Source organism: Phyllobates terribilis, unplaced genomic scaffold (assembly GCF_046119375.1).
Source record: "Phyllobates terribilis strain yellow unplaced genomic scaffold, ASM4611937v1 Scaffold_1__5_contigs__length_1240528914, whole genome shotgun sequence".
NCBI classification, from domain to species: Eukaryota; Metazoa; Chordata; class Amphibia; order Anura; family Dendrobatidae; genus Phyllobates; species Phyllobates terribilis.
Genome location: NW_027362761.1, coordinates 1,145,609,363 through 1,145,634,803, shown reverse-complemented (window position 1 = coordinate 1,145,634,803; position 25,441 = coordinate 1,145,609,363). Strand labels below are relative to the sequence as shown.

At 42.7% G+C, this 25,441-nt stretch overlaps 1 protein-coding gene across 1 annotated transcript in view; it reads left to right on the top strand.

Moving 5' to 3' along the window:
* Positions 1-1,457: 1,457 nt before the first annotated feature.
* The window catches only part of TBC1D14 (TBC1 domain family member 14), a 73,173-nt gene continuing 49,189 nt past the window's right edge, over positions 1,458-25,441 (top strand). The window contains 3 exon segments of the mRNA XM_073661140.1: positions 1,458-1,573; positions 4,479-4,621; positions 11,745-12,459. Of these exon segments, the coding sequence (XP_073517241.1) occupies positions 4,576-4,621; positions 11,745-12,459 (761 nt within the window). The 5' untranslated portion in view covers positions 1,458-1,573; positions 4,479-4,575.

Sequence of the window (25,441 nt, the reverse complement as noted above, 5' to 3'; positions counted from 1 at the left end):
CCTAAATGGAAGAGAGGTGACAAGATATCTAGGATGTTGTGGCTTCCAGCAGATGGGGACAAATATACTAGTAAATTCTAGAATTTATTATTTAATGATGATTTACGCAGATTAAGGGCACAGTCAGATGGCCGGATTACTCGCGTGAGGATCGCATCGCAATCCTCGGACTGGCTGTCGACTCTTCTGACCTGAACAATGACAGCATGTATTTCTATGCAGCTGTTACTCTCCGGTCAGGAGAGCCGCCGGCCAGTCCGAGGATTGCGATTTGCGAGTAATTCGGCCGTCTGACTGCGCTTTTATGTGGTGCTGTGGGAAATCCAGATTATCTGCTTCTCTCCTGGTTGCAGACACTGGCTGTTTTATGCCAGTCTGCGACCTCTGATGGGGAGCAATTGCTGGTTATGCAATGTAAGGGGTGCATGGTGCAGGCGCTGACACCAGGCCCCCCCCGGCTCATGGGCCCCATAGCAGTCGCGTGGCCTGATCAGGGCCGTTCCGCTAAGCGTCATGTCCCAGGACCCGTCTCCAGTAGGCCACTTCTTTCCCTCTCAGGATCACGCTATCCTCTAACTCGATCGCCACTCACGTTAGGGACACCCACATCACGCAGCACTGCTGACTGGTCAGACCTTAGGTCTGCTTGTCTTCAACACGCTGGTTCCTATCTGACATCTTGACAGGAAACTGTCTCTGTCCCTTCACCTTATCCCCCCCCCCCCACACACACACACACTCTGGGCTAGTCCCAAACATTATCTCTAACTCTCCCGAATGTCGGGCAGAACACAATACCAACGTTAATAACGCATATCACAATACATATTATACACCATACTGTGTCTTCAAGGGAGAACATCAACATTGTATCCATCTCCTTACAGAAGCACAGAGGCCCAGGTCAGGGGGCCATTTCCGCCTCCAAATCAGGTGTAATTGAGCGTTATAATGAGCTATTGGGCTGCAAAGGGCCCATATACTGTTCTTGCACAGGGGTCTCTTCTGCCTGTGTCCTCCAGTGCTAAAAGGTAAGAACTAATGTCACTGATGTTACCACCAGTCATGCTTCGTTTACCCATCTGTGGGGCCCTGACCCCCTAATCACTGAGACTGAGCTCCAGCAACACCCTTAGATTAGGGAATTGCTCTTCTAGCACCACAGACAGCTACAAGTTACTTTTCTAGTTGAGGAGAGGCCTCTTTTTGTGCACAGCAGCACCTGGAATCACACATTATGGAATTGCAATGTAAGCAGTTGTCTATTGAGCACAGACATGTCAGCTGTCTGTCCTGCAGGCTGTGGGTGTACAGAGCATCAGAGCCTCCCTCCCTCCATGCTGCCTGCAATGCATGTGAATGGAGGGAGAGGTGAACAATAGCATGAGGCCGGCATGACACAGAAGAGGAGGAGGTAGAGAGGTGGAAGCACAAGGGAGGAGGGAGGAGGCCGGAGCCGAGGAGGAGGCGACATCACCGAGGAAGCACCTCCCTAACAGGAACAAGAGCAGCACCTGCAGCGCCGGGCTCACAGGCTGCGGAGGGGGACGCTGCCTCACACCTCCCCTGCCAGGTCAGTGTGGTGTCTCCGGCCCCCGATACCTAACCTGGGAGGGGGCTACTCCATTCCTGGGGAATGGGGGGTGATCGGGCTATTAGTGAGGGGAAACAGGCGGTGCAGGTGTGTGTGTCTAGGGGAGACGTCTGCGCTGGGTGTCACCAGGGGCTGCAAGGTGCTCACACTTCACAAGTTGGGGCCTGTGGACAACTTTCTACCTGGGCTGGAATGATGTACATCCTGGATCAATAGGTGGGACTTGGGACACCATAGAAAGTCAGGTGTGGGGTGTTCTTTCCTTTTTGCTTTTTTTTTTCTATTTTGAAAAAATCAAAAAAATATTATATAATTATAAAATTAAAATAAAATTACTCACTTATATCTCCATTAATTCCACAGCTCTTTACAGACATTATCGGCACTGTCCCCATTGGGGCTCACAATCTAAACTCCCCATCAGTATAGGGGGCCAACATCTCGGGGACCCATAGCCCACTCAGGGGGTTTCTATGTAAGGCTAGGTGGGGCGATCGCTCTATAGAAATACTTATGGCCTGCCATAAATGTCTGCAAGGTGGGGGTTCATCATATTAGGTAATGGGGGTCTGCCTCTTTTGCCATCCATTGAGGCGAGAGGGAGCCCGAAGCAGTCATCTATGTTGTGGTTTATGGGAAGTTTTGGAAGCAGACGAGCTTTTTTTTTTTTTTTTTTTTTTTCCTCTCTTGTGGAAAGGGGTGAGAGAAAAAAACCCCAAATTTGGGATTTGCCTTTGTATCAATTTAGAGTAATCGATCTGAACTGTCACTTTTCTGTATTACTGTCGGAGGCCATCGGAAATGATGAATGCTGAGCAGGACCTTTTTTTAAAAAATTTCTTTTTGTTTTTCTTTATCTGACTTATTTGAGGATTTTTCTGACTGGATCTATAACAAAATCCTTCTCAAAAACTTTGCTTTTCATATGAGGAAATTTTTTTTTTCTTTTCTTGTCTTGAAGAGGTTTTTTTAAAAAATGCCTGGTAGTGGGGGCGTGGTTGGGAGATTGTATGTAATTTCTTTTGAAAATGATCCTGATGGATTCTGCACCGAACTAAGGTGTTGTCCAATCATAAGTCTGCAAAAGAAAGGGAAAAAAAAAAAAAACACTTCCGAAACACCGTGAAATTTTATTTATTTTTTTAAATGCATCAAAAAGAGGTGTCAGAATTGGTCCAGATGCTGCTGGAAATCTGTCTCAAAGTAGTGATGTGCTCTTTTTTTTTTTTTTCCCTTCTGTAAGACCTTTTTTATTTTCAAAACCTGAAAAGAAAAAAATGTAATTAAAAAGCTGAAGCTGTGAAAAGGAGATTAGCATTGACATGAATAGTAAGAGTCTGTCAAGAGATTTTGAAGTTTGGAGCTGATTCACTCCCAAAAAACCTTTTCAAAAATCTGTTCGTACCTGGCCTAAAATCTTTTGCCAGGGACGTGGAGTCTGGTTCCGGTGCCCCTTGTACTAGGAGAGCCAAGTGCCGCCTCTCTGGCGCTTTATTCGTATCACAATTGGGCTATATGCCAAAAAATATATACATATGTCTGTTGATGTAACTGCATGTAGAATAGTAGCAAGCATGGCAGGTTATTTTATTGCACCTGAAAGTAATGTGTAGATTTATTCCCCTCCAGCATATGATGTGCAGGCTAAATGTCCGCACGTCCTCGGCAGTGCAGCCGGTGCCCCACTTCTAAGTTTTCTCCCACAAATGATAGATGAATTGACTAATAACTGAGCACAGCGAGATGCAGAGGACCCTTCCAGACGACGGCCCAAGGCTGATCCTGAGACCAGCATGCTGAGAAACAAGGAGTCTGACAGCCCTCTTCCACCCTGGGTCCTTGTGTAGCTGACATGTCTGCGCATGCGGTGTGTCCACCCCTGGGGTTGAACTTGATGGACTTCTCGTCTTTTAACTTTTAACGTATGAAAATATAATTGTATTTCCAAAAACTGCAGAAATACATTTTTTGTTGACACCAGAATAAAAGCAATAATAAGCTAACAATTTTCTGTTTTTCATTTTGGTTGTCATTTTTTTTGCAAAAGTAGCAACAGGAAACATAGTCCTATTGGCCATCCCTTTTTAACTAACTTCTTTAAAAATGAGCAATAAAATATTTGTAATTGCTAGAACAGACTAAACTTGTCTGGATTGGGCCGGCCTTGTCTGGATTGGGCCGGCCTTGTCTGGATTGGGCCGGCCTTGTCTGGATTGGGCCGGCCTTGTCTGGATTGGGCCGGCCGACTGACATGTTGGGATTCTAGAGGACGATAATTTTGTGCTTCCTATGATTAGCTACTGTTAGTCTGGCGCCGGCTCTCGTAGACAGGCGCGCTCCGTTGAGCGGAGTGTTCCTGTATATGGAGGAGTTGGGGAGATGGATGTCGACCAAACACTCATTGGAATGACCGCTGTCTAATGTTTACGGGGAAAACCAGCTCTACTTCTAGTTGGGACTTTGGCAAAACCGACATCTGCAACAAACAAAAAATTAAAAATGGAAGTGTTGTGTTTTTTTTTTTTTTTTAATCTGGGCATAAGAAAACATATGTCAATCATTTGGATTTGAAACCATTTGCATAGCTGTGTAATCGTGAGCACCACTCTTCTGAAAGTGTGAAAACCCCTTTAAAGGCGTCTCCTACTGTCTGTATGTTGACTGTCGCTAAAATCCGCAGCATTTCTACCCCAAGTGGACTTGTGAAATTCTAAATACTCTTGTAATATGAGCTATTACACTTGAAATGCAGCATGTCGACTATTTTTGTGCCTAGCCCAAAGCTTTAGGCAAAGTTGATAGACACATCCATGAAACAACAAAGAATATACGTCGGTTCTTTCTTTCTAATGCCTTGTTTCTTTTTTTCTTTTGTGTGCCGTAGTTTACGAGGTGGTGAAAAAAAATGGCCTAGATTGTCATGCCTGGATCCCGGTACTACTGTGCCACGCTTCCTTTAAACTGTGTTTCTTTGGCCGGCAATGTCACAGCATGAGCTACAGAGGAATGGAGGTCACAACTGCCAAGGTAATACCAGCTTACTGCATATTTTAGTTCACCCGCCGGGCACAACTGGAGCAGCCAGAACGTGTTATATATCAAGTGCAAATAAACTCCCTTCTTTTGCACTTGGTGAAAGTTTCTGTGATCACGCTCCACGACACACAGGACTCATTTGCTCCTCCAGCCGTTCAGAGCTGCATCCTGTGTTATTTCTGCAAGGTCACAGTCTCTCTGCGAATATCTTCCCCTTTTTAAGACTCCTTTGTTTCCATCTGTAACCTTCATCACACTGCTGACTAATTCCTGCTGCCAAGATTAGTCTGTAAAGTTGCATGCCAATGTTCTTTTGGTCTTGTTTATGGTCACGCGGAAAGTTTTATTTTCCTTTTTAGATTTTTTTGATTATATATATATATGTCATCTCTCCTGACAGGTTTGTATTTCACACGGGCAAAATAATTCTGGGGCGTCTTATCTTACTACCATGCTTTGTCCTGTTCTTCTGTTATACCCACTAGAATTTTTTGATTAAATTGTCAGCTGTGCGTTTGGGCTTGTGCACACGACCGATTTTATATCGGATGAGTGCTATCCATGCTTTTTGCGGATAGTACTCATGAGCTGTGGTGGAGCTGTGTCCGTGTCCGATTGCTTTTCGGAAAAATCTGAAACCTTTCATATCAAAATCGGCATTGCAAGAAAGAGAGTCCTCCGAGTCCTCCGAGTCCTCCGAGTCCTCCGAGTCCTCCGAGTCCTCCGAGTCCTCCGAGTCCTCCGAGTCCTCCGAGTCCTCCGAGTCCTCCGAGTCCTCCGAGTCCTCCGAGTCCTCCGAGTCCTCCGAGTCCTCCGAGTCCTCCGAGTCCTCCGAGTCCTCCGAGTCCTCCGAGTCCTCCGAGTCCTCCGAGTCCTCCGAGTCCTCCGAGTCCTCCGAGTCCTCCGAGTCCTCCGAGTCCTCCGAGTCCTCCGAGTCCTCCGAGTCCTCCGAGTCCTCCGAGTCCTCCAATAATCGGACCGTTTTTCTCAGATGGAAAGAAAACTGTTGGGTGCACCTACCCTTAACTGTTCTGCTTTTCCAAAGAGGTGTATCCTTAGCGCAAAACTATATGAGCATCAATTTGGACGTTTTGTTTAGTAAAGAAAATGTAGACTTAGCTCACCACGCCTGTGAATCCACACTGCAGCTGGGAAATCTTGTACCGGAGGGTGGTTGAACCTCCTGGTGAGGCACAGCAATATATCTCCAACCTGTATCAACCAACGGTCCATTTATGCATCAATTTCTTGGAGGAATAACAGTTGGCCAGAATCATGTGTAGTTATAAGAAAGGAAAGTCCAACATTGTTATATTAAGAAAAATAAAATATTCCACATTGGGGGGAATTGACAGATCGCTTTTAAAGGGGTTTACCCATAAATGGCATTGATCATCTAGAAGAGAATTGGGGTCCTTGAGACTCCTGTGTAAATGGAGTGTTAGTGCACATGTGCATCCGTCGTTGATAGTGGAGTGCTGTAACTCGTTGTCTCAGTCCCATAAACTTTTCAATTAGACCAACCGCGCTCACGCTCATTGCTCCATTCAGTTGTGGGACTGATAGTCAGTGGGGGGGTGTCCTAGCGGTCCGATGCTTTTTACCCAGAGGTTTGATTATGGGATACAATGATTAAAAAGAGAGCCAAAAAACTGGACTCCTCTTGTACCTAGGAGTAGTGGGCCATTTTTACATATGACTTGTCAGTTGCCGAAAATGTATACCTTTTTTTTTTTTTTTGTGTTCTCCCATGGTGTAAATGCCACTGAATCCGGCGTTTTTCTTTTTGTTCCTGTGCCTTTCCGTTCCTGAGATATGGCCTCCTCAAGAAATCTAGTCTTGTTAGCCAACTTGGCGTGATCATCAAGAACACGCCCACAAGAAGAGCTGAGCAGCACGCCCACTTGGCTAACGAGATTAAATTTATATTCAGGGAAGATGGGGCCATATCTCAGGAATGGAGAGGTGCAGGAAAAAAAGAAAAACCACGCCGGATTCAGGAGAACAGTGGAATTTACACCAAGCACAAAAAAAATTATTCAGGTTTTTTTTTCTTCTTTTTTTTGTTATGATTGTGAGAAATTTATGGCTCATGTACTTGTCAGTAGGCGGAGCCGTAATAGGGTCTCCATAGATGTGAAGACCCGCACCCCCTTATTGTACATTCCATGCTTCAGCGCGAAGGCGTGCTCAATCAAACGCATTGTCCCCTAGAAGCATGTTCACATTACATGGATATTTGGCGGATTTCTCCGGTTGTAATTGAGTGGTAAATTCTGGTCCATGCTCCTTATTGCAGACTGTCTCATTCCCAGCACCTGGCCCATGTGTCTGCTTAGTAAAGCAGCTGCAGTGATCTACACGCGTGAACGTGTCGGAGCTCTGTTGCTGGCGAGATCTGAGCCTTTGCTTCCAGCCTCTTGGCTTTGGCATTGGAGACTCCGGTCTCTTGCAGGCGTTTACTTTTGGAGTCCTGCGTTCAGCCCCACGTCTTTCTAGTGATGCTTGTTTGCTTTATGCCTGAAAAGATATAAGTAACCCTTTTTGTGCCACTGAGAGCCCGTAAGATGGGCCTATTTCTCTGCTTTGTAAATAAAGCCTGATCGCTGTATTAAATTAGTTTTCCAAGATTGGGAAAAAAAAACACAATATCCCAAAAGATGCGTTACTCGCCCCTGTCGATCGTGATCGGGCTTTTACTATGCTGTAGACATGATGTGCCCATCTCTCCACACAACTGCTGCCGGATCCTGACCTCGGCCCGTCTATGGCACGAGACTGCATGTGGAAGGGTAGACGACAAACGTCATTGCTTCCCCTCAGTGTCCTGCACCCCCACCCCTCCAAGAAAAAACCACTCTACAAACAAGGCTGTGATTTTTTTTTCACGTCTACTAGATGATATATAGTGATCAAGTAATCGCAATTTGAAGTCCTGAAAAATTAAGCAAAATTTCTAACTTCCAATGAACCCTGTAAAAAATTAAACCCAAAAAACACGGGGTTCCTCTAAGGCTTCATATGTTTGATTCTGCCCTCTGTGTGCGATGTGCGCACACATTATAGTTTATGGGTCTTAAGTGTCTGTGTTTTTTTTTTCTAATGAATGGATGTAGTCTAACCAAGGACCTGTGAGTAAGGCCTCATTCACACGTCAGTTTTTCCCGTAAGAGTGCGATCTGTTTTTTTTTTTTTTTTTCACGAATAGCACTAGTACCTATGACAGACTATTGTGCTGTTCACATGTCATGCCTTTCTCCCCCTTTCTCCCCCTTTCTCCCCCTTTCTCCCCCTTTCTCCCCCTTTCTCCCCCTTTCTCCCCCTTTCTCCCCCTTTCTCCCCCTTTCTCCCCCTTTCTCCCCCTTTCTCCCCCTTTCTCCCCCTTTCTCCCCCTTTCTCCCCCTTTCTCCCCCTTTCTCCCCCTTTCTCCCCCTTTCTCCCCCTTTCTCCCCCTTTTTTTTTTTTTTATACATCTGAACAGGGCCTTAGCCTAAAAACTTTCCATACACCAGTCTATGTTCATAAGAAGCATTTTTTTTTACTGCAGCCAAAACCCCTTAGTAGTAAAACAGTTCAAAACAGAACTTGCAGCAAATTTAGCGCTTTTTTTTTTTTTCCAGTGTGGAATAAATGTGATTTATCTACAGTACATGTTTTAATAGTTAGTTTTCTTCCCCTAAAAAAGGTACTACAACCTGTTTTGCTGCATTTTTTTGCTGAAAGTGACATGCTGCAGTTCTCCAATTCAGTCAGGAAAAAAAATCATGTCCGTGAGTTTTTGGAAATCTCGTAGCTTTTGCTGGTACTTTAAAACACAGCTTCTTTGCATAAAAATGTTGCTTGTGATCACAGCCTTAGGGCTTGTTCAAATGTAGCATTTTTGTTGCTTCATATTCATATTTTTTGGGGGTCTTGTGTTTTTTTTTTTTTTTTTTTTTTTGTGCTAGAGTTTTCAAAATGTGCACAAAACTCATGAACCACACATGCCAATCAAAAATGCTCTTGATTTTTTTTTTTTAAGATGTTGCGATTTGATCTGGAAACCCCAAACCTCGCCCACAATGACTAAAATTAAAAACAGAAATATAATGTAGACTTCTAGGCTAAATTCACACTTTGCGTTTTTCTAGAAAAAAATTTCCGCTGCGTTTCACAGTACCAGCAAAGTCTGAGATTTCAGAAATGTCATGCACACAGCCTGATTCCCCCTCCCCCACAGTATTTTGTGCAAAAATTTTCGCAAAATGCAGCATATCACTCCTTTCAGCGTTTTTCACCCATTGAAAGTAATGGGCAGTGCCAAAAACGCTGCAAAAACGCCGGTATCTGTTTTTGCTGCTTTTTTTTTTTTTTCTTGTGCCAAAACCTGAGGAAGCTGAATTGGGTAATTTTTATTTTGTCACTAAACTTTAGCAGCATGCATAAGAAACTAATGGACCGTGACAAAACCACAGCAAAATCCAAGGAAAACCTGCTTTTTTTTTTTTTTTTTAATTTTAGGCAGAAACTTTACTGCCGAGTGTAGGTTTTACTGCTGAAAAAAATGCAACGTGTGAACATAGCCTTAAAGGGACCAAATTAAAGAAGACTTAAATGAGAAACCCCCCAAAAATGGTGCTAATGCAATAGAGAATCGGTCTCTAATTTCCACTACGGTTTTCTGGCCATAGCCTGGAAGAAGAAAAAATGCATCAAAAATGCCGTGTGTGAACGTACCCTTTCTCTGTGTGACAGAGAAGTTTCCAAAGCGCAGTATGCAGTCAAGCTATAGAATTTTTGGATCTATTTTTGAAGGGTTTTCTGGTTTTGACAACTTTCATCCGCCTGTCCATTAGAGGTAATGGGGAATACTATGGTTTCTGTAATGGCCGGAGGACATGACACCTCTAGTTTTCCTTTTATTACTATTCACTGTGTGAAGTGTCGTCTTGCACTATTACATCTGGTCCCCTGTCTGTATCTTTTGTCCTTTACTTCAACAACGGGAATCTTCTCCTTTTTTGAGTAAAAATTTCCTGGAGCTTAAAGGACATTTCCATAGAAGAGTCTCTATTGAAAACTGCTTGTTAAAATGCACTGAAGGGAATTCAGAAGTCCCGATCATCAAGAACCACCGCTGTGGAGAAAGTCCTACAAAGAGATCTGAGAAAACCCCTATCAAAAAGCCAAGGGTTTGGCTTCTTTTAGAAAAATATATTCATGGACGTCGTTACAAAAAAAATCCTGCAGTCCTGATAAATCATTAGATCTGGATGGAAAAACTGAACCAACAGGCAGAAAATAAGCCTAAGGTTATGTTCACATGCCGCATTTTTGCTGCTGTTTTTTTTTTTTTTTTTATGTAAATTAAAATTACAGTAGCAGCAAAAGCTATGAGACTTCAGAATTCTTGTGCTCATTTATTTTTCATTTTTTCCGGCTGAATTTGAGCACTGCAGCAATTTAAAAAAATTAAAATCCGCAGGTTGTCAGTTCTTTCAGTGTTTTTGCAGTGTGGGTTTTTTTTTTTTTTTCACCCATAGGAAGCAATTAGAAAATGAAAAAACACTGCAAAAAAGCAACAATTTTTTTTTTTTTAGCTGCTTTTATTCGTGAATTAAACTAAGTTTATTAAACATGTACTGTAGACAAAGCAGACATAATCCGCACCCAAAAAATACTGCAAGACATCGCTGCAAAACATGAGTTTTGGCTGCAGAAAAAAAATGCTGCAAAAAAACAAAACAAAACAAAAAAAAAAACGCTGCATGAGAATATAGTCCTAAGTGGTTTTGAAGAGTTTATGAATAGCTTTGACAGAGGGTTGTGTGTTTTTGTTTTTTTTTTCCTATGTTGTGGGTGCGATTTGGGGTTTTCACCTATTTTTTTTTTTCCCTCCAATTCGTCAACTGGAACGTTTTTAAATCGCAACGTTTTTGTGAATTATTTTTTTTTTTTACACTGCTTTCGTTTCGGTGGAAATGTTACAACACTTTTGTGAAACATGCAACCTTTCTGTGCTAAAAATTTAAAAATTGCAAAACTTCAATGGAAGTCTTCAAACAGAGGCTGGACAGACATCAGGGGGTTGGACACGAGGACCCTGGAGGTCCCCTCCAACTCTAACATTCTAGGATTTAAAAGTTGAAAACAAAGAATTAAAAAGCTTTTTTTTTTTTTTTTGAAAAATCTATTTGAGGGAATTTGGCCCCTAAACAAATCGATTAATATCACAAGGCAAAAGAATAGAAAAGTAACTTAAGAAAAACAAAATTGCTTTTGGGGGAGGGAGGGGAACTCGTAATGTAATTAAGTGCCATTATATGCTGTAACTGAGTGTTGATGTGATGCAGGGCTCGTCACTATATAATAATGCTATGTAAGCTGTAGATGTCAGTTATCCCTAATCTGTAGTTGCGGTCACCGTCCTCACGCTCCACTATTTTTAGAATGGCAAGAGCTATATTTAGTAATAGGAGTTATATGTAGTATAATTGTTTTAATGAAAATTGCCTCCCTACGCTGAACGGTATAATTCAGGAGCAGCTGGAGAACTTAAAAAAAAAAAAAAAAAAAAAATCAGTGCCTGGGGACGATGTGGGGCAGTGACTGGGATCCCATAGCCCCATTTGCATGCATCGGGAAAGTTAGAGAAGAGTCCAGAAGAATAAACCGCAAGCAACTTTAAGGGAGTGTGTCAGCACAGAGTGACGTTCAAACCAAGCCCATTTGCTCAGTGCACCCATGGTGTGGCCAAATATGCAAGTACACCTTCCCAACTACTTGTTTTCCATCTATCTCTGTCCTTCTGTGGCTCTATAAAGCCTGAGCTGTCAATCAAAGAGGGCGAGTTGGAGATGGGTGGTGCGAAGGTGCACTTAACTGTTTGGCCACACCATGGGTGCACCGAGTGCCTGTGCTTTTTTTGAACTTTCATTCTGTGCTGACAAACTCCCTTTAATTCTGCTCATACACAGCAGAGATCCGAGCATTTTCTGCTCTCTGTCTTGAAGGAAAAGAAGTGTCCGATTTGCAAGGTGCACATACGACATGTGTATATACCCCTCCCCAAAAAAAAGAAAATTGCTAATATATACCGTGATTGATTTGTTTGTTTTTTGTTTTTCTATTTCAGTTTCCTCTTGGTCGAATATGAGTAAAGACTTGCCATCTAACATCAAGAACCTTGGGTTTATCGAGGTCCATGACATTACTGTTGACGGCGATATTCAACCTCTTGGCAATTGGAATCGAAAGGCTTCTCAGTCTCATGTTCTTCCAGAGTTCAACCATGGCCATTTTGTTTCAATGGGGGAAAGCAACAGCGTCACCTCAGTGGACTCCGGCATCCCGACCCTCGAGATCGCCAACCCGGAACCCGTCCATTGTACCGTCAGATCAAACTGTTTGAATGGAGCCACTGGGGACGAAAGAGTCTTTCAAAGCTCCAAAAGTGTACCTAGTAGTGGTACCCCATCTCTGAGGAACTCTGAAAGTGATCATGTCATATGGAAGTCCTCCACCTTCCCCAGATCTGGCTATGACACAGCCAAGCTCTACAGCCCTACTTCTCTGAACAGAAGTGATGACATCTCTGACTGCAGTGTTTCCAGCCTCAGCACCGACTTCTCCACCACCTTATCGGTGAGCAACGAGGACATTGTGGACTTCTTGGTGACCAGCAACTCAAGTGCAATTGTCAACTTGGAAAATGACGACACTCATTTTTCAGATGTTACTTTGAACTCTGCAAAAGACAATGCCGATGCGACCCTTAAGGGCTGTGTGCCGGACGGGGATGCCGACAGTAAAATAAGAATATTGGGACCAATCAGTAACTTCTTCAACAGGTAAAAAGTTTCCTTATTTCCAGGATCAGAAAAACATGGCTGCTTCCTTCCAGCACCACAGTGTCCGCAGGTCATGTGTGTGATTACAGCTCTGCTTCATTCACTTTTCTGGAACTCTGCTGCAAGATTAGACACAATCCAAGGACAAGCGAGTGTTTTTTTTTGAATAAAGCAGCCATGTTTTTCTAATTTTTGTCAACCTCTCTGATTTTTACTTTTTTGGTGTATATGGAGTTAGTAGAGGAGTCTCCTAATGTGCACCACCATTTTTTAATCCTGAAGGAGCCCTTCGTCAAAGGGTTATTCGGAGCCCTCCAGAGCAGTTATGACCCCACAAAGATGTGTGCATGTGGGCGCTCCATGCGCATGATACCTGCCCATCCTGCTCGCGTCTCGGCAGATGTGTAGGGTCATAACGTCAACGACGCGGCTCACTTTCACCGTGGAATTGAGAGTTTGGAGAATGCCAGGTAGCTCCTGTTCAACAGATGCTTGCGAAAAGGCTTCTTTATGCAATGCAGATTGTCACGTCCTGTGATAGCTGTTGGTTATTGGGACCGCTGCAGCCAGGTCTCCACTCATGAGCCACTGTAAGGAGTGGATGGGTTGCATAACTGTTCTTCTATCTCTTACATTCTTATGTTATTGTGGTTCACCACTACAAAAGCAATTCTACTAAACCAGCAATAACGTTTGAGTTTGGAATGTCCTTGGGACTGGTTGGTTTGATTAGTCGGCACAGTACCCACATGTGAGCATTGTGAAATGGGGCGAGCGTAGAGTACACACAAGGCTTTTTTGCAGCATTGGGATATTCTGCCGCCTTGTTTGCTCCAGTATTCCTAAAATGTACTGTTAATGTTTTATAGTGTTTTTATATTGGCCATGGTGTGATTGTGTAAGTAGACTGGGGCAATTTGATATTGTGTCCCGCTGGGGACAGACACTTCAGAGCTGTACATGGAGGGCACTCTGTACGTGCTACTATAGAAAGAAGGGTGTATATACTGTGTGAGGTATAATGTAATGGTTGTATCCATCATTTGACCACCTCTACAAACTCCGTTATGGAAGAGATGCTACATAGATTACTGGGTTGATGGAGTTAAAAGGTAAGGCTATGGTTACTGGGCAAGAAACGCTGCACCGGCTGTCGGGGCTCTGGGGGATTGTGCTGTCGTCCCCCTGACTGTCGGGGCTCTGGGGGATTGTGTCGCTGCCCCCGACTTTCAGGGCTCTGGAGAACGGCGCCGCCTGCCCCTGACAGTGAGAGGGAAGAAACTACTGTTATTGTTGGAACACACAGCCATGAGAAGTGTTGGGGGGCACTGCTGTGACTAGTAGTGCAGATTTTGCGTCAGGACTATGACAACTTGCAGAAGAAGATGGACTATGCTGTAATTGAATGAATGTAGTAGTGGAGTGTATAATGTTGGTGGTAAAAGAAGGCCTTTTAACTCTAGAATTATTTATATATATATATATATATATATATATATATATATATATATATATATATATATATATATATATATATATATATATATATATATATATATATATATATATATATATATATATATATATATATATATATATATAATTGGGGTGATAATGCTGCTTCAATTTATAACATTTTTTTTTTTTCTATACATGGGGGAAATCCTTTATTTTTTTTATATGCATTGATTGCAAAATCTGCATTTCTTTTTCCTTTCAGAAGTCTGGGTGATTGATTTTTCTGGCTTCAGTTTTTTAAAGCTGAACTAAAATATCTTATTTTTCAGGGACCTGAAAGTGTCGCAATAACGTCTTGGTGCCTTACTAAGCTTCTGCACACAAGCCAGCAGCGATGTGAACTGCCAGACGACTTAGCTTGTACATCTCCTGAAGTGGACAGATTAATCGGTGCGGGTCGGGACTGTTATAGGAACCAGCAGAATCCTCGTATGTAGGACCATAAACTATTCTAGCGAGTGTAATGTCAGACCTCCGCCTAATCCTGCCTTCCTCTGGATCAACATGTTAGTCTTCCTTCAAACTAAAAAAACTAAGTCCATCTAGTTCAACCCATAGCCTAAGTTACTATGTATGCCGTGAATCGGCCGTGCCGTTTGTCATCGGAGTCCCCATAATACCTTTCCACTCGGTCCCCAAATGTTTCTGTTGCTGCGGCCGTCTTTGCACCTGGTTCACAAACCTATAAATTATAAATGCCTCTAAAACCCGATCTGTTGCATTAATCTTGGTTCCCGGCGGCGGACATTGTAGTCTGCTGGTCAGGTCTATAAACTATTCATTAGAGAGGTCGCTATCTTGTTACTGGACTTCTTTTTTTCTTTTTCTTATGTGTTTTTTTTCTTGTTTTATATAATCTGCGTAGAAATGAAACGTTGTTTGCTGTTGGTGAATGAGAATGCTTTTAATCTGCGGACCACCCGTCCTTCTTTTAGCTGAGAAGTTGTATCTTTCTAGGCCATGCTCTGTGAGCTAAACAGGCAGCAGCGGTATTCATCTCTATGGTTTGCAAAAAAAATAGACGTCTCCAAAGCACCCATTAGTGTATATAATGGTCGTCAGTGGGTGCACTCGTCCACTGGACTGGCTGTCTTTAGAAAGACCACTCGGACCAGGGGAGGAGTCCTGAGGAGATAATTTGCATATTCCCACTGCATTTTGGGGTAAGTGAAGAGTCTCCGCGAGCTCAAAGAACACTGGATTTTGGCTGTTGGAGCTGAAAAGAGGACATCGGTAAACGGCGCGCCTGCCGGCGCGTGCATTTTGAAGCTTTTTTTTTTAAGCTTTTTTCACTGTTTTCAGAACATTAACAGTAAGAACATGGAAGAGTCCAGGAGCCATTTGGTGAGCTGCATATCCTGCTACATGTTCACAGACTTGCCAGTGGAAAAGCCAAACTTCACATGCCAGAAATGCAAGCTTGTGTCCCTGTTGGAGGAAAAGTTGCGAAATCTAGAAGAGAGGTTAACTACCTTGAAAATCATTAAGGAAGGTGAAGAGTTCTTAGACAGAGCAGAATTATCTCTTCATGATTCAGAAAGAGAAGAAATTCGAACTGCACCTGACGAAACAGAGGAATGGAAGCATGTGACCCACAGAAGCAGGAGGATCGAGAGGCAGTCAGCACCCATACTGCTCAGGAACCAGTACCAGGCTCTCACGCAGGAGAACCATGAAGAAATACAGCAAAATAAGACTTTGCCAGCAATGAATAACCTTGTAAGCCCTCAGAATCCTCCTGGATGGAGAAAGAAGAATGTTGTGAAGAAAAAACGGAGAGTGGTGGTCATGGGGGATTCCCTGTTAAGAGGAACAGAGGCTGCTATCTGCAGACCAGACATAACCTCAAGAGAAATGTGCTGTCTTCCAGGAGCAAAAATTAAAGATGTGTCTGACAGGATATCAAGACTCTTCAGACCTACAGATCACTACCCATTCCTGCTAATACATGTGGGGACAAATGACACCGCAAGAAAGGACCTGGAAACCATCTGCAGTGACTTTGAAGACTTAGGCAAGAAAGTGAAAGAATTGGGAGCGCAGGTCGTCTTCTCATCCATCCTCCCAGTGGATGGCCATGGAACAATGAGGTGGAATAAGATTCTACAGGTGAACAACTGGCTACGTCGATGGTGCCGTCAACAAGGATTTGGATTTCTGGATCACGGAATGAATTACCTATACGATGGACTACTTGCTAGAGATGGGGTGCACCTTACGAAGACTGGAAAACATGTATTTGGAAGTCGCCTTGCTACACTCATCAGAAGAGCTTTAAACTAGAACAATGTGGGAAGGGAAGCAAAAGGCCAGAAAAAGCCATACAGCTGACAAATACTATTGAGATCTCTGCTACTGGAAGTGGAAAAGAAGAACAAAGACAAAACAATTTAAATAATAAAAATATGGGAGGAAGAGAAACCAATCACAAACTAAAATGTTTTTATACAAATGCACAAAGCATGGGCAACAAACAAGGAGAATTGGAACTACTAATGCAGGAAAAGGAATATGATGTCATTGGAATCACTGAAACTTGGTGGGACGATACACATGATTGGAATAAAAGGCTAAAAGGATACAACTTATTTGCAAGAAACAGACTTGATAAACGAGGAGGAGGTGTTGCATTGTATGTTAGAAAAGCGTATATCTGCACAGAGATTGAAGCTTCAGAGACTGGGAGTTCTGTGGAAACTGTTTGGGTAAGAATACAAGGAGAGAACAACGGAAAGGACACCATTGTAGGCATTTACTACAGGCCACCTGGGCAAGCTGAAGATATGGATGAACTCTTTATGTATCAAATGACCAAGTTCTCCAAAAAATATGACGTAGTGGTCATGGGAGATTTCAACTATCCAGACATTTGTTGGGAATCTCTCTCAAGTAAAACTAACAGGTCAAGCAAATTCTTATCCTCTCTTGCTGACAACTATATCTTCCAAAAGGTAGGGGAGAAAACAAGGGGATCTGCTACTTTGGATCTAATCCTTATAAACAGGGAGGAAATGGTTGATGAGGTAAAGGTGGCTGGGACCCTAGGAGGCAGCGATCATGCTATTATAGAATTTTGGATAACTAGAGGAGGAAGACATGTGAAGACTCAAACTTCAAGGTTAGATTTTAGAAAGGCAGATTTTAAGAGACTCAGAAAGAGAATAGGAGGGATCCAATGGCTGGATGTCCTTAAGGACAAAAATGTCCAGGAAGGATGGGAAATTTTTAAAAATGAGATTCTCAAAGCACAATCGTTAATAATCCCGAAAAGTAGGAAGAATGGGAAGCATTTAAGGAAACCAGGATGGATGAACACAGAACTTAAACACATGCTAAAAAGAAAGAGAAAGAAATGTTTATTAAATGGAAAGAGGGAGGCATATCTAAAGAAGATTATAATGCAGTCTGCAGATCCTGCAGGGCACGTATCAGGTTAGCTAAAGCTGACAATGAATTAAGGCTTGCAAGAGATGTCAAAAGCAATAAAAAAGGATTTGGGGGTATGTCAAAAGTAAAAGAAAAGTCAAAGATGCTATAGGATTTTTACAGGATGAAAATGGAAAAATGGTAAGAGAGGATGTTGAGAAGGCCGAACTTTTTAATTCCTATTTTGCATCTGTTTTCTCTCAGAAAGAAAATGTAACATCAACTGATCTTCACTGTCCTTTTAAAGGAATAGAGGAATCCAAGTTATCTGTAAACAGAAAGATTGTGAGGGAATATTTAGCTAACATAAATGAGTTCAAGTCTCCAGGTCCAGATGAATTACACCCCAGAGTACTGAAGGAGATCGTAGAAGAAATTTTAGAACCACTCTCCATAATCTTTGAAAATTCTTGGAGAACAGGAGAAGTCCCAGAAGACTGGAGAAGAGCAAATGTTGTTCCTATCTTCAAAAAGGGGAAGAAGGTGGACCCAGGGAACTATAGGCCGATGAGTCTGACTTCTATACCAGGAAAGATCTTTGAACAAATTATTAAACAACATGTATGTAAGTACATGGATAAGAATGAAATGATTAACCAGAGTCAGCATGGGTTTGTAACTAACAAGTCATGTCAGACTAACTTAATTTCCTTCTATGACAGAATCACTGACTGGGTGGATCAGGGAAATGCTGTAGATATAGTATATCTTGACTTCAGCAAAGCATTTGACAAAGTATCTCACACCATCCTTATTGAAAAAATGACCAAGCATGCAATGGACCAGGCAACTGTTAGGTGGATTCATAACTGGCTTAGTGATCGGACTCAAAGGGTGGTTGTAAATGGCTTCACATCCAGCTGGATGAATGTCTCAAGTGGGGTACCACAGGGCTCCGTCCTGGGACCTGTATTGTTCAACATCTTTATCAGTGATTTAGAAGAAGGAATTGAGGGTAAACTGATTAAATTTGCTGATGACACAAAGCTAGGAGGGATAGCTAATACTAGAGAAGAGAGAGAGAGGATTCAAAAAGACCTAAATAAACTGGAGCAGTGGGCAGCAACCAACAGAATGGTTTTTAACAGGGAAAAATGCAAAGTACTACATCTGGGCAATAAAAATGAAAAAAGCATATACAGAATGGGAGGAATAGGACTAAGCAACAGTACATGTGAAAAAGACTTAGGTATACTAATAGATCATAGACTGAACATGAGTCAACAGTGTGATGCAGCAGCAAAAAAGGCAAATACAATTCTGGGATGTATTAACAGAAGCATACAGTCTAGATCACGTGAAGTCATTATCGGTCTTTACTCCTCTTTGGTCAGACCTCATCTGGAATACTGTGTACAGTTTTGGGCACCACATTTTAAAAAAGACATAGACAAACTGGAGCAAGTTCAGAGAAGAGCGACCAGAATGGTGACTGGTCTGCAAACCATGTCCTATGAGGAATGGTTGCAGGATTTGGGAATGTTTAGCTTGCAAAAAAGAAGACTGAGAGGAGACTTAATAGCTGTCTACAAATATGTCAAGGGCTGTCACATTGTAGAAGGATCATCTTTATTCTCATTTGCACAAGGAAAGACTAGAAGCAATGGGATGAAACTAAATGGGAGGAGACACAGATTAGATATTAGAAAAAACTTTTTGACAGTTAGGGTGATTAATGAGTGGAACAGGCTGCCACGAGAGGTGGTGAGTTCCCCTTCAGTGGACGTCTTCAAAGAGAGGCTGGACAGACATCTGTCTGAGATGATCTAGTGAATCCTGCTTTGAGCAGGGGGTTGGACCAGATGACCCAGGAGGTCCCTTCCAACTCTACCATTCTATGATTCTATGATTCCTCTCACTTAACGCCCGTACTCCTTCCTCGTGGGCAGAATACTACTCAGACAACACAGGTTGAGGGTAAGAATGTGGCAATACTTCATTGAACCACCAACAGACAATAACATGTAGAACCAGGGCCGGACTGGCCATCTGGCAATTCTGGCAAATACCAGATGGGATTTTCTAGCCGTGTGACCTATTGTTTGGTAAGCTGTTAATAGTATCTGCATCCTCTCGACACCAATACTGTTAACAGTTGTTATGGAGCACAGAGCCACCAGCTCTGTCACTTACTCCACCAGGTTTCCATCTGTGGTCTGCCAGAGATACTGGATGCTTTGTGACACTGGATAGGAGAGGAGACTGAGACCGTGGAGGAAGAGGATTCTGGATTAGGGGAGTATAAGGATATTTATTTCTTCTGGGCCGGGTAATATTAGTAATAGATGTCCCCATCTGGGGCTCGGGGGTGGGGACAGCATGGGCCTCTGTGCATTCAAATGCCAGGGCTGATTTTCAGTCCCAGTCCATCCCTGGGAAGAACAGTCCCAGAAAGTACACAAGATGGTGCAAATGACAGTCTCACCCTACCGCTGGCTTGCTGGAAATTTAAAACCTCTGCGACTTCAGGGCTTCCAGGGCCAACTACCCCAACCAGTGACACCCCGCTTTTGGCGGGCACCCACAGAGAGGAGGTAGCAGCAAGCTTAGGAAGCTGACAGTCCATTGAGGTATGTGCCCAGGTGACTTGATTGTCCCAACCTGGGTTTTCCAAGCGTCTCCATAGGTTCAGTGATGGGCAAAGGATCAAATCTGTGTTCCTCCGGTTGGAGCCATGGTGCCTTGGCTACTGTCATGTAGAGTCTCTGGAAACAGAGGCTGCTCCTCCTTTTATAGTCCACGTCTCTTATTCAGGCCATTATCCACAGGATTGGTGGGAGGAGGTCATCTCTCATTGTTCGATTGTTCAATTAACATGGATGTTTTGTCCTTCATTGTTTGCAGAACAAGCTGCATGGACTGATACAATAGGTAGTCAGTAGTGATGAGCATGCTTGTTTAACCCTTTAACTGAGCATGTTTCGGTGTTTACTGAGTATCTTTGGCGTGCTCGTATATTATGTTTGAGTCCCTGCGTCTGCATTCAGGGATTGCTTGTTAGCGAATCCTCATCTGTTGAGGCTGTCTTACAACCGTAAATCATGCAGACGCAGAGACTCTAACATAATATAGGAGTACACCGAAGATACTCAGCACCATAGCATGCTCTGTTAAAGTGTTAAATGAGCACACTCCCTCATCACTAGTAGTCAGCAGGCATTAACTAAATTAACAAACATCGATTGTTAATTTAACCTGCGTCCTTGTTCCCGAAGGATAGCAGAACAATAAGCTGCAGGGACGGATACAGTAGGTAGTCAACAAACATCAATTCAAGAGTCAACGTTCAGGCTCATATGAACAATGGCTTATGTCTCTTGACCTACTGAAAAATACATCTGGCATAATTAAGAATAAATGCTGTGTCGTCACAGATAGGTGTTCTAGCTGTGAAAAATGGAACGCGTACATGATACACGGACGTCTGAATGAGGTATAGTTTGTTACAATGTATCAGTCTGGATTCCAGGCTGTTGAGCTTGCAGAACATTGTCTAAACTGGATACAATTGTATCCATTTCTCTGAAAGACTCCCTATATACAGGTTCTCTGCCTCTGAATTGAAAGAAGAATGTAGTTGTCCACCATGGGCAATTTATCTTGAAAATGGTAAGGAATGAAACGCCGAGCGTGCGGGTCTGGGAAGAAGGTTTGCTCCCCCCTTGTCTTATTATGCAGACTGGGGGAATTGGAAAGGGGTTTTCCAGTAGTGAACTCTTTGTTTATAGTGTTGTCACTTACCCCCCTTCTGTTACCGCTACCATTATATTGTTCATATTTGACCATTTCCGATCCAATCTCCAACCCTGTTCAATACTGATTCTTCTGTTTCATTCCAACGTCTGAAGATGTCCTGCGCTTTTTTTTTTTTTTTTTTTGCAGTTTTCCTGATTAGAAATGACTTTAGCCAGTAGATAGCGCAGGTTGTACTGTTTCTCGGCAGGCCATGTGCTTTGAAAAATCCAGAAAAAAATTAAGTAGTTTTCACAGAACCCCTTTACTGCCTTTTTATGGGATAGGTGATAACTTGTCTCACCGCGGGGGCCTGCACCGATCTACAGAATGGGAAAATTTATCCCCGTTACAAAATGAAGCAGCAAGTGGGATGTGCGAGTCCTCTTTTTAAGGCAACCTCAAACAATGAATGGAGCAGAGTGTAGCCCAATAATGAATGAATGGAACGGCAACCTAACTGGGATAAAATTGCCCTGTTCTGCAGATCAGTGTTGGTTCTAGCGGTTGGACCACTAGCTATCACCTTTTATATGATAGATAACTTGTTTTCACCAGAGAACCCCTTTAAGTGCAACTGTTGTTTCCGGAGAACTTGCAGCGGAATGTCTATCTCCTCTCCATAGAACTTTAAAAGCACCAACTGTCATCTCCTATCTCCATAATGTGGAAGTCTGTCTTTTATGAAAACAGATTTTACCCATAAATTGAGAATGAATGAATGATCAGTCTAGAAAGAGAGAGAAGTAAATTTAATTGATTTTAAGATATATTACAAAGTTTATTACTTTCATCTGTACTATTGATTTCTGAAATTGTAGTAGCAGAGGCAATACAAATGCTCAAATGACTTGACAGTAGTGGATCTTGCTATTCTAGTTCCATTTTGCTTGAATCTCTAGAAGTCCTATCCTTCACTGTCCACTAGAGTGCGCCAGTTCATTTTGATAATAACCTTATGTTTTATAGAGAACAAGGTTTCCCAGGATTGTGTTAATTAACCCCTTGCCTCCCTATGCATTTTTTTCCCCTGTTTTCCAAGAGCCATAACCTTTTTTTTTTTTTTTTTTTTTTTTTTTTTTTGCATTGACCTATCCATATGAGGACTTGTCTTTTGTAGTTGTAGTTTTTGAAGGAAACCCATTCGTTTTACCATACAATGCACTGCAAACGGGGAAAAAAATTCCAAGTTGGACTAAATGGTAAAAAAAATAAAAATTCATGTTTTTCACAATGTTCTTTGCATGGTAAAAATGACCTGTAAATGTGATTTTTCTCTAGGTCTGTGCAATTATGACTATAACAATCTCATAAATCACGTTTGGTTTATGGTGCCACTTTTCCGAACCTGTAGCATTTTTATTTTGTCACAGCTGTGTAAGGTATTCTTCTTATGTGTGGTAAGCTGACTGTTTTGATCACTTTTTATTGCATATTTTTTTTTAGAAAAAGTGTTAAAAACAAAACTTCAGAGTTGTTGTTAAAGCACTTACTGTATAGGTTAATTTAAGTTTTATATTTTAATAGACCCAACTGTTTGTTTGCACTGGCAACTGCTCCATTTGAATGTTGCTTTCAGAGAATAACAGCAGCATCCAAATGGTTAACCTCAGCGATCAAAGCTCAGCTCCACTCGCTGCTGTTAGACGCTGAGGCCGGCTATGTACCACAGCTGGCATTTGCCATGTGCAAAGGGAGCTTGGCTTCTGAGCCTCCTCCTTGCATGCCGAGCCACCACTTTCAATCAGTTGCATTACTTTACATTAAGGGGCTACTGTTTTTGTTTTTTTACATAAATGCTGAAAGATAAGGATCGAGGGAGGTTTTTTTTTTTTTTTTTTTTTTTTTCTCCCTCCAGCTCCAAAGTTCGGGTCTCCTTACATTTCAATGGGGTTTAAGTTCTGGTACCCGAACTTCCACGGGTCCACGCTTCCCTACGAGTGATTTTCTCGCAATCTGACTTAGTTGCTTCTGATGGCACGGACTTGGGAATTGTACCCGTGCCATCCACTGCGGGAGACGACTGTTATACACAGTTGACCTTATGCTGTATGTGCTGGGGCCGGACCGGACACTAACTCCTTTCAACAATGACAGCGGGCGGCATGGGAGGAGATTTACAGAGGGAGACTGCTCCCTCTGTCAACCTATTGGCACCACTGAAGCGCGATTCCCTCCCCCCTGTTTTGGGGGAAAAGAATCTGGTTTATCATAATATCTATAGTCCTTAGGGAAGAGTTCACATGGGATATATATTTTATTTTCCATAAATGTATTGTTTTGGGCGGACCTATTGTTAGCAAATTTATAAAAGAATAATTTGAATGTCCATTTTTAGCATTTTTGATCCAATCAATTGAATAGGTTCCACAGTAAAATGGCATTTTTGTACGGTTTAATGGGTAGGAGCAGCATGGCTTTTTTTTATTTTGTCATACGAGAAAAATAGATGAAAAATGTTACTTTTTTGTATCAGATTTTATTTTGTTCAAAAAAGCAAACCTATGAATGAAGCCTTAGATGTGAATTGGTGTTGTGTAGCATTTCGTGTTGTCGCATTACTAAGTAGACGGTATCCTTTCCCTTTTAAGAGAATGGAGATGTAATTACAGCCCGTTCCTGCCCTACTCCTGTTTGCAAACATTCTGCATTTCTTTCATTGTAATAGTTTAGCAAAAATTACCTGCGGGCAACCTCCTTATGTTCTGCAATAATCTGCTCCGGTGGATGGGAAAGTTACTTTTGTGAAAATCAAATCAGCATAGAAAATATGTGATCCCGCAGAGAGATTTTCAGCCCGTACCTATTTAGGCTTCGCTTCACCTTGGGGAATGATTTGCTGCTCTGTGTAAATGCTGGCAAAATGACTTCCGTGTGTCACTGTCCATAGCACGAACTCTGTGGCCTCATATATACCCACGAGGCTACTAAGGCTATGTCCCCACGATGCAGAATTGAAGCAGAAACTTTCCGCAGCGTTTCAGCATGTTCTTGGCAGTAAAAACGCTTGCGGATTTTACACGCGTTTTTGCAGCGTTTACATGCGGATTTGACTTGCGTTTTTCAAATACATTGTGACCTCAAATCATGAGGGAACGTACAAATAATGGACATGCTGCAGATTTTTCCGCAAGGAAAATACGCTGTGGAAAATTCCGCAGCATGTGCACAGAACATGCGGATTTTCATTGGGGATCATGGGGCACGGATTACCAAGCGTTTTTCAAGCGTTTACGCTGCGGAAAATCTGCATCAAAAACGCTTGAAAAATGCATAGTGGGCACGCAGCCTTACTTAGGATCAGGAGCCCTGCGGCCAGTCCGGGCATTGCGGTCTGTACTCTGACCACAGCACTCGTGATATGTAGTCTAAGGCTACGGCCCCACTATCAGTATTTGGTCAGTATTTTTTCTCAGGAGTGGGAGCCACAACCAGGAGTGGGTGATAAATGCAGAATTGGTGACTTATCGCCCACTCCTGGTTTTGTCTCCCACTCCTGAGAGTAAATACTGACCGAATACTGATAGTGGGGCTGTGGCCTAACTTCTCCATTTGGTCTGCCCAAGCACGATCATTTAATAGCCTATCCATGCATGCAGAACGATCATTAATACGAGCGTTCTGTGCTCATGCTGTCCGTTGTTCTCGGCAGCACTTAATCTTCAGTAAATAGAACATGTGCTGCTGAGCACAACGGACAGCATGAGCACAGAACTCTCGTATTAATGATCGTTACTGAAGATTAAGTGCTGCAGAGAACCATTTTTTGTGTGGAAATCACTTGTGTGCGATTGCAGTATATGAAGGAGTTGTTTTATGGGATGCACAAAATTTATTGGCTAAAATGGTGCCAAATTTTATTAAAATGGCTCATGAGGCATAATCTAGTCTCCCTCTTCTATACACTTTAAATGACTGTCGGCCGAATCGCAGTCTCATTCGGTGAAGAGCAGCTGGCAGACGCCTCAGGCGGCGGCTTATCTCAGGTAGAACAATTAAACGTTTTTCCCTTGGTCCCATTGCACTTTATTTTACAGTTGGTACAGAAAGTATTCAGACCCTTTTAACCCCTTTACAGCCTGTGTGGTATTTGTACGCACAAGGCTGTAACCCCCGGTTCAGTGAGGGCTCCAGCGCTGAGCCCGTACTGAACCGGGCACATGTCAGCTGATTATTACAGATGACATGTGCCCGCAACAGCTGCGTGTGGAATAGCGATCCACCAGCGGCTCTTAACATATTAAATGCTGCTGTCAATCTCTGACAGCGGCATTTAACTTGGGCAAACTGGATGCGCGTCACTTGC